The sequence below is a fragment of the Atractosteus spatula genome, chromosome 13, assembly GCF_055471065.1.
Source record: "Atractosteus spatula isolate fAtrSpa1 chromosome 13, fAtrSpa1.hap1, whole genome shotgun sequence".
In the NCBI taxonomy this organism is placed as follows: Eukaryota; Metazoa; Chordata; class Actinopteri; order Semionotiformes; family Lepisosteidae; genus Atractosteus; species Atractosteus spatula.
The window spans coordinates 41,185,522-41,195,081 of record NC_142718.1 but is presented as its reverse complement, the minus strand read 5'-3'; the positions used below and the strand labels follow the sequence as shown (position 1 = coordinate 41,195,081).

Sequence of the window (9,560 nt, the reverse complement as noted above, 5' to 3'; positions counted from 1 at the left end):
AATCATGCTTTTCATATTACGTGTGCTTCATTCAAGCTCAGCAGCAAGGGGGTGTCAGTGTGGCAGAGCATGTTCCTGAACCTGCAATCGGAAAGACGTACATGCACAGTTCTCCGCACTGCACATTTTTTTTAGAATACAATTTGCTTCAGAACCTCCAGCTGTTTCCAAAGGAGGCCTCTTGTTTCAGAGACGTGTCCTGTAAGCTGCTGAAAGACGCAATCTAGCTGTACCTGCTAGCGTTCGAGACCGCGCCGGCAGCAGAACAGCCCGGTTCCTGGAAATTGATCCCTTCACGCGGAGTGGCGAGCTTTTTTTCTTGTTCATGAAGTCTTTAAAAACTGTGGCTTTACCAACTGGTATGTAGAAGTGCGATAATAATTTTGTTCATATGTAATATTTTCTGAATTGATATCAAATGTATGATCACATTCCTAAGGGCTTCACATACAGGAGGAGCCCCACTTCATTGTCCGCCCTGGGAACCAAAATGCTTCCTAACTGGAGGGGTCTCTTAAAGACCAAGCAGGCAGGACCTCAGCTGAGCCACAAGAATGCTTCTACAGCACAGTGGTGCCCTCTGCTGTGATCGTGTGTCGTTGGTTTGGAAATTCAGAACCACCTGCTGGTCCACCAACACCCTGGCCTGCCATCCCAGGCCTGATCCGGCCTCTGCAGTCAGTGAGGTCGACCTCAAACCTTCAGGAAACGCACCGCTGCAAGAATTCATGAATTGAACATCACTTTCCTTGAAAATGTAAATCTCTCCGATTGGTCCCCAAATCCCAGAAAAATCACGGAATTTGTCTTAATTACATAAAAGCCACGTCAGGCGAACAGGCCAGTTTCCGCATGTTAAATGCCGTGTTTCTTGAGCTTCTAGTGCCCAGAAGGTTTCTGCCTCTTCGGTGCTGATACAGAACTCTGTCCCTCCACTGCCAGAGGCCCCTAATGAGCAGCTGAGTGAAAAACTTGTTCAGTACATCAGCCATTTCCCTCTCCTTGTCTAGACATTTACCAGTTTTGTCCCTAATGGATTTGACCTCATGTGTTTGTTTTGCTTTTGTAGTACTGGAAGAATTTATTCTTATTTATGTTAGCCTCCATTGCAATATTCCTCTCAATTTCTCTCTTGGCCTTTCTAATGTCCTTGGCTTACAATATCCTGTAACATACTCATTTCATTAACCTGCATCCTGCTGTTTTTTTAATCCCTCTGTTTTCACAATTGAGTCGCTGAACCTTTTCAGATGCTGTATTTTTAGCTTTTGCTTTTCTCTCTCTCTGGATACATGTCTCCTGTACTCCAGGAGGAATCCGTTTAGACTGTTGTCGTACATTTTCCACTGAGCTTAACACCTGGGCCGCTGCAGAGGACCTGGCGGCTCCTTCAGAAAGGCTGCTGTCTGAGTCCAGGCGTGTCCGCCCTGTGCACTCACGACTGCACAGCAAGACAGCGGCTACCGCGTCATTACATTGGCGGACGACACCTTGTGTTTTACACTCTTTTTTTTTTTGGACAATGGAGAGACTTTCTGTAAGTAAGAATTCCATTGTACCAGAACCGGTTACCCATGGCAATGAATTTCACGTTCAAGTTCAAGAAAGGTCGCACTGGATTCTGCAGAAGAACTACGTTGCCCAGAATACCTAGGTGAACCGACGGAGTTTATGGTGTAATGCGACGCCACGCCAGCCGGTGTGTGTGTGTGAGTGAGGAGGAGCAGGGGAGGAGTTAGATCCAGAGGAGGGAAGGTGCCCGGTGCTGTTGCTGCGAGGTGACGGAGCGCGAAGGAGGATGCGATTTCTGAACTCCTGAGCTCTGAGCTGCCACCGGCTTCTCCAACACAGGGGGGGACACTGCATCCCTGCCTCCCGCGGCTTCAGCCTGCCTGCAGGGACTTGAATGCTATTCGCAGGAATACATGTCCGTATAGATGCATTCTTGTTAAACCTTTCAATGCAAGGAGATTGCAGAGCCGAGCGGCTGAGGGGCATGAAGGGCAGCAGCTGATCTGCGGCAGACGACAATGGTGTTCTGAGGCTGACGCGACTCTCCTGGGCCTCCCCGGCGCAGTCCGTCCGTGCTTCTGCTGAATAGGTTGTGAAGGAAACTCGCATTACTGCGCTCTTGCTGGGGTAGACTGAGATGGCGGATCCAGCCGAATGCAGCATCAAAGTGATGTGCCGATTCCGGCCGTTAAATGCAGCCGAGATCGTAAGGGGCGACAAGTACATCCCCAAATTTAAGGACGATGACACGGTCGTTATAGGGGTAAGACCTTTATCTCTGTGTTTCACGTTAATTGCCGAACGATGGTTGAGGGCATTGTTAATAAACGGGGCTGTAGCTGGAAACAAGAATCACGCTTGCTGTAATGATAATCAGGACGCTTGCGGTCCTATTTATTTTGCGTAATCCGTCAAAAATCACAGTTATTTGTTTAGCACATCGGTTTGATCAGTTAGGTATTTGATTTTGTGGGCATTTAACTCTCATTTGCTTTTTGACAGTTTCTTGGGCAGAAAGGGCAATGAAATACTTCCCGCTGATCATCTTTACAGCATGAAAATGATGTTTGGTAACGCGTCTTTACCTGGGTGTTTGCGGTGAAGAGCACGTTATTGGTTTTATCGTTATTTTGTTATTTTCTCCAAAAAAAAAAAGGAATCTCAAACACGTGCTTGGTTGATTTGGTAAACGGTTAGTCAAACATTGAAGTACAGTTTGTCCGTGAGGGTCAAAAGTGTGAATCGACGTTGTTAGCAGCGGTAATGGATGTGGGAGAATAATTAATGGTCTGTGAAGTTTGCCTGTAACGCCGAGAGCTGCATGTATTCACAGACGGGAGCACGGGAAAGAAGACACTGTGTCGGAAATGTCCACTTTGTTGCAGATGTCTGTCCGATTGGTCCCGGAGCTTGCAGGAATTGCCTAGTGATGGAAGTATTAGCTTGCAAGGACGCACTACAGACGTGCGTTTCCCCCCAGGCAGCAGTACGGCGAGAGCGGTGTTGCGGGGGTGCCTCACGGCCCGGCCGGGCTCCGGCTGCTCGGTTGCGGGTCCGGGCTGTCCGCTCGCTGCGGCAGCTCTCGCGCCGCGGTCCGGAGTGACGTCATGGGAGGGGGGCGCTGGACTCTCGCCCGTCTGGGTGCCCGCCGTCTTTGTGCTACCTGATGAGACTGCTTTCCATTTTCATTTTTTTTTTTTATTTGGGGTTGGTGGGGCTGTTCCATAAAATGACGGATCCTGGACCACCGGCATCCTTTGCTGACAGAGACGGAATATGCGTCTTTCTAATTTAGGAATTATGACTAAAGCGCGCTTGACACAGTGAACCTGCTGGCAAAAAAAAAATAATTAAACACAAAGCTGTACATTAAGTGGTTGCTCGCTTACTACAGGCGATGCTGACAAGATGATGGATTTTCGAAAGACTTCTGGAGCGATGATGGATGTGCGCAGATATTTCTGTTCCTGCAATACCAAGAGACTGTACCTTACACAATATGGCCGCACCCTGCCCTGAAGGTAGAAAACACTACTGTCTGCTGTTCAAGACATCCCCCCACATTCCCAGGATTGCCCTTGACAATTACAGTACTAATTAGAGCTAGAAACATCCACACTGTAGTGACGCCATGCTTGTTACCTCCTTCACAGAGGGAAAAACACAAGCAGCAGGTTGTTCTACTTCAGCCAGGAAGCGCTGAAGCAGTAATGGACTTTGGTGTGTGTTGTTATTGGGATCTGTGTGCAGGTACAGCAGTGAGAACAAACACCCTTGCTTCTGAATCCATTGCGTTTGAGGTTTCATCTTTAATTAGCATCTTTGAGGTTTTTTTCATGCTGACATTGAACCGAAGCCATTACTTTAAATTCACAACTGCCGTAAATTAACACATTGCAGAGACACTCAGTCCATTCTAGGATTCAACATGTCAGTGAATGGGCTAAGATCTAATTAATGCTGAACCAGTGAGGCAGGGAGGCAGTCTAACTGCAGCAGAGCTCACTGGTCTGTCACAGAGCTCACTGACACTGAGGCAGGGAGGCAGGGAGGCAGTCTAACTAGCAGAGCTCACTGGTCTGTCACAGAGCTCACTGACACTGAGGCAGGGAGGCAGTCTAACTAGCAGAGCTCACTGGTCTGTCACAGAGCTCACTGACACTGAGGCAGGGAGGCAGTCTAACTAGCAGAGCTCACTGGTCTGTCACAGAGCTCACTGACACTGAGGCAGGGAGGCAGTCTAACTAGCAGAGCTCACTGGTCTGTCACAGAGCTCACTGACACTGAGGCAGGGAGGCAGTCTAACTAGCAGAGCTCACTGGTCTGTCACAGAGCTCACTGACACTGAGGCAGGGAGGCAGTCTAACTAGCAGAGCTCACTGGTCTGTCACAGAGCTCACTGACACTGAGGCAGGGAGGCAGTCTAACTAGCAGAGCTCACTGGTCTGTCACAGAGCTCACTGACACTGAGGCAGGGAGGCAGTCTAACTAGCAGAGCTCACTGGTCTGTCACAGAGCTCACTGACACTGAGGCAGGGAGGCAGGGAGGCAGTCTAACTAGCAGAGCTCACTGGTCTGTCACAGAGCTCACTGGTCTGTCACAGAGCTCACTGACACTGAGGCAGGGAGGCAGGGAGGCAGTCTAACTAGCAGAGCTCACTGGTCTGTCACAGAGCTCACTGGTCTGTCACAGAGCTCAATGACACTGAGGCAGGGAGGCAGTCTAACTAGCAGAGCTCACTGGTCTGTTACAGAGCACAGACTGTGAAAACACTTCTCTCCCCACTGTCAGGGTGAGGTCATTTTGTTGCATTTTGAACTCTTATGTAATAAAAATGAAACGAGTGACTATGAGCACAGTACTCTACTGGGTGCAGAATGTTGCCTCGAGAACTTGGCAGTTTTGTTTCACGTTTAAACAAATCTGTGTCAGTTTTAACACATGAGATACTCTTTGAGTAAAGAACTTGCAGAAATGCCTGAAAGCACACACACCAGCCTCTTGGACCAGGACTGATAACCCCTGGCTGACAGAACACTCTCACCATTGGACAAAAGGAGACGTTCATCCAGTTTGTTTGGGAAGATAAAGGAAGGCCAAAGGATGCCACAGTGGGAAAGAATATTTTGTAACAGAAGAGGAGGAGTATAGATTAGGAGAAGCCAGAGAAAAGGAGGAAAGTGCGAAGATGCAGAGAGGAGCTGGGATATGTGATGTGTGTTAGCAAATGTATCTGCCTGTGCGGAGATGGACTTTTAATTGATGATTCTGGACGTCTGCTGTTGGCTTTGGCAATCGTAGCGAATGGAAAGTGTGCTGTTGAAAAAGGCTGTAAAGATGGTTGTCATGGTACCTGTCTTCAGACGAACATCGCCGCACCACACATCACTTCTGACAGTCCTGTTGAATTATTTATTTTAATTTAGAATTTAATAACCGAAGAACAAAAGCAATGACCATTTCTGATGTCCATTGTGTTATGTTAAAGTTTAATATTTTGAATTACAGTGACTGGTGCTTAATAACACACAACTGAACAATAAAATTTCATTCACAGACAAGGTTTTGGGTTAATTAAAACATAAAGGAAAAGGGAATTCATATTGCTTTATATTTTCATTTCTTTCTTTCACTGGAAGGATACTGGATATGCATTGAAAACAATTAACAAATAACACAGGTCCACAACAAGGGACAAGCTGGGTTTCTTAACAATACTAGTGTCACAATAAAACTGCACCGTTTTTGCATGTCACAGAAGTTAAAATTAATATCCCTCAGCTACCCTCTCTCATGGTGAAGAAACAGCTTTAATTAGCTTTCTTTCAATTGTTTTTGTTGTTTTATCATCTTAGCAATGAATTACAATTATAAGGCAATAAGAATATATTTTAAATACTGTATAATGTTGTGCAAGTTCAATAATACACTAGCTCTTATACCACTGTACATCAAAGACATATGCATATGTCAGTTTTCGTTCCCGTGGCTTAGTTCTATTCATTTCCCCCTCATTCATGATGTTAATTATGATTTTAAACCTAATTGAGATGTGTATATCACAGCAGTGAAAAGGATGCTTGCTGCTTTGGAGAGTATTTTTAAGAATCCGATAATTACGATGCTGTGATCAGAATAAGAATTATTAAGATGGAAAAGCCTCCAGGTTGAAAATAATAATGTGATATGCAGTACTTTTAATCTACCAATGGTGAACTATATATTGCCACAAATGCAGAATCCCTGGTCTTTTTGGGATGTCTAGAAAGAGGTAAAAAGACAAGATAACAGTCTAACTCTCCTCTGATTAGTTTTTAAAGTGACCTCTATTTTATCAGCTTGTGGCGTTTGTCCTGCAGGTGCTTTTTGCAGTGTTGAAATGAATCAGAATGACTAGGAAGGAGCTGATTCCATAGAAATATTGCAATTAATATGAATGTGATGGTTTCACTGACTCACCGTGTCTTCAGTGCTGTGTGTGGACCTATAGTGTGAGCTCTAACTTCATTAGGAGTGTGTTGAAATTATCATTCCTATGCCTAGGGTTAGAAACCAAGTGAGAGAAGGGGGAATAATGAAATTGCTGTTACCTTCCATTGCGACTGCAGCAACCAATATGGAAAAGCTCCAGAGCTGTGTATCGTGAAAACGTCCTCTTGCACAGCCTTTCATAGGAAGAGCAGTTGTGAAGTTGTGTATCGAAGGAACAGTCCGTTACTGCAGCATGAGCACATCCAGAAGTCATCAGCTGAGGCAACAGCCCAGTCCAGGATGATTTCCGCCTGCCTCCTCACATACTGACAGACTGACAGATGACTCTGCTGTTGAGGGAAGAACTGAGGACCTCGTCTTGCCCTTCTCTGGTGTTCTGCGGTTGTAGCTGGACCCGGGGCCATTAGTGTTAATTGTGGAATATGACATTGAAATTGTGACTCTCTCCCTCCCTCCCCCTTCAGCACATTCATTTTTATATTCATTATTCTGATGATCAATTAAACAATTAAGGATCTGAGAGTAGGAACGTAACACAGTGGACAGGACTGGAAAGGCTTTGAGCTGAATTGGTCAGTCCTCAGTAGCAGTTTCAGACTCTTACTATAAGGTTATTTCTTTGCCTTATTTCCTGAGCACAGAAACGTTATTGTTGAAATATTTAGTGAAAAGCAATTCTTTATTATGTATTCTCTTGAATGTAAATCAACTCAAATAAAGGTGTAATCCAAGTTCACATAATCTATAAATCGGTGCACATGGCCTTCAGTTCTTCGTTCGTGGTGAAATCTGCCTGTTTCCTTGTGATAAAGACTTTCTTTTATGCAGGAGCGTGATGAACTAATAAAAATCACTCCTACTCTTTCCTTTAAACCCACACAATGACATGCTTGCCTGGGCTGTCTGAGCACTTTGCTGTCATGTGGAAAGGCTGATAAAATGGCGTTTTCAGGATCCTGCTGTCACAGTTCTGAAGTCAGCTCCTGAAAGGGGGAAGGAATGGTAAACATGTATTTGATGTTAGACGGTATTTGCGTCAGTCATTTATCCAGTGCAAGATACTCCCTATTGCCAGTCATCACTGGCTTCATTTATGTCGAAGGTGTGTCTGGAGGTTCCTTCGAGCTTGGAGTGCAAGTGAGAAGATGGCACAAGTCTATTCAAAATGGGCTTTTAGAGCACTCTCCTGTTCTGAACACGACCCTTACAATCAGAGCAGAAGTAAAATAAAGGGCTCGTCCCTGAAAGGTGAAGCGAGGAGACTTGGGGCACGTTCCCTGACTGCTCGCGAGGAGGAGTCGTGTAGCGTTGATCCGGGGTGTGGCTTCGGTGGGCGATAGAGATGTCGTTCTGCACTTCGCTGCTTCAGCACGTTCTCCTCATCCTCCCCCCGACTGGTCCAGGGCACGAGACACCTGCACGACACCGGCTGGCGCTGGGAACGAAGCCTCGCTGTCAGAAGCCAACAGCAGAGAAGAGACAGAAAGAATAGATCCTCAGCCCATGGGGGTATGAACAGCAGCACGTTCCTGCCGTGTCCTGTGTTGCTCGCGTCGGCAAATGAGTCTGCGGTTATTACTGGGGACCTGAAGGGGGCGAGCAGCTGTGGCGCTCTGGAGTCTCGAGTCTCTGGATGTTGGCACAGGTTGTCTTTTCCTCTTGTGCAAGACCTGTCTAGAATTCTGCTGCTGTGGCTTTCTTTTCAGCTTAACTTCTGGCTTTGCTACGGACTGCCTCATTAAAAACGTCAGCCAGCTAATTGGAGCTGCAGCCTGCTGTGCGGCGATTTCTTATGAATCTCATTAGAAAGATGCTGGGAAGAGCAAGCCTGTGCCCTTTACAGGCTGCAGTCTTTGGCTGATGGAGCACTTTAAAGCAATACGAGTGACCGCTCTGCTTGACGGCAGGAAGTGTAGTGTTGTGGGTGCGTCTCTGGCCCTCACTGCAGACAGTACTGTGGCTCTTTACCCAGGTGTATGAATGAGCACCAGTATACCCACTGTAGGCACACATTGCAGAACAAAGAATGTCAATAAAAATGGAAAGATGTGCCTGGTTCCTCATATTAAAGACTTCAAGTCCTGGAAGTCCTGGAGCAAGGACCACCCTCATTAAAATGATAGACTTGTATCCCTTTTGTTTCTCCATAGTGGAGAAATGACCTGTATTTGTAATGTATTGCCTGTAAGCCTGTGACGTGAAGGAGATGGCGAATGGGATTTGATGCCCTTTAATAAACCTTGTCCGATCGTGGTGCACCTGTGCAGTCATACAAACCCCCAGGTGGTGTGGTAGCACCTCAGCACACCTCTAGGTTTCAGAGGAAGTCAGGGAGCCAGGATGATTCTTGAGCATGTTCTCGTGGAGCCAGCTTGAACTCCAATTCTGTCATTTTCCAAAAGACATGATGCATGTCGTGTTGAGACAAATATAACAGAATGATCTTTAACAAAGACTTTGACAGAGACTTTTCCCAGAAAATGCTAAGTCCACCTGCAACTCAATTGCTACCATCTAATTTTAACAATTTAGATTGTTCAGGAAAGTCAAATTATTCCAGGTTGTGGGAAGGAGTCAGGCAAGGCATCTGTTTTGTCTGGAGAGTCCCTGAAATGTTGGCTGTCATATTGATGCAAAGGTAGTGACAACAAGGAGGCTGGCAGCAGGAGCTCTGGCCCCAGTGTACCAGTCACAGGATCTACAAAAAATATTTCACAACTTAGCTTGCAGGAGGAAAAATATGCAGATTTTTGTTGGCAGTAAATCAAACTTTGCATAATTGTGAAATGGCAGTGTAAGATACCAGGTATATATTCATAGTTTGCTTGATTATAGAAAAGGTATGTTGAAACATTATTTAAAAATGCATACTGTATATCTTATTTCCAGATACTTGTCAGCATTTAAATGCACTGATTGAGTTAAGCTCCGTTAAACGTTTAACCAGAATGTAAAGACCATCTTTGCTGGCTTTTTAATTCATGCCCATAGCTGCCTGTGTTCCTCTCCTGGGATCAGGCAGAGAGCTGTCAGATATTGAAGTTGTGACACAAGA

The 9,560-nt window shown here is 45.8% G+C and overlaps 1 protein-coding gene across 1 annotated transcript in view; it reads left to right on the top strand.

The window, feature by feature from the left end:
- The first annotated feature begins 1,719 nt into the window (after positions 1-1,719).
- Positions 1,720-9,560, top strand: part of kif5c (kinesin family member 5C) — a 46,371-nt gene continuing 38,530 nt past the window's right edge. The window contains exon 1 of the mRNA XM_088930093.1: positions 1,720-2,275. Coding sequence (XP_088786219.1) covers positions 2,150-2,275 — 126 coding nt within the window. The 5' untranslated portion in view covers positions 1,720-2,149. The remainder of the gene's footprint in view (positions 2,276-9,560) is intronic.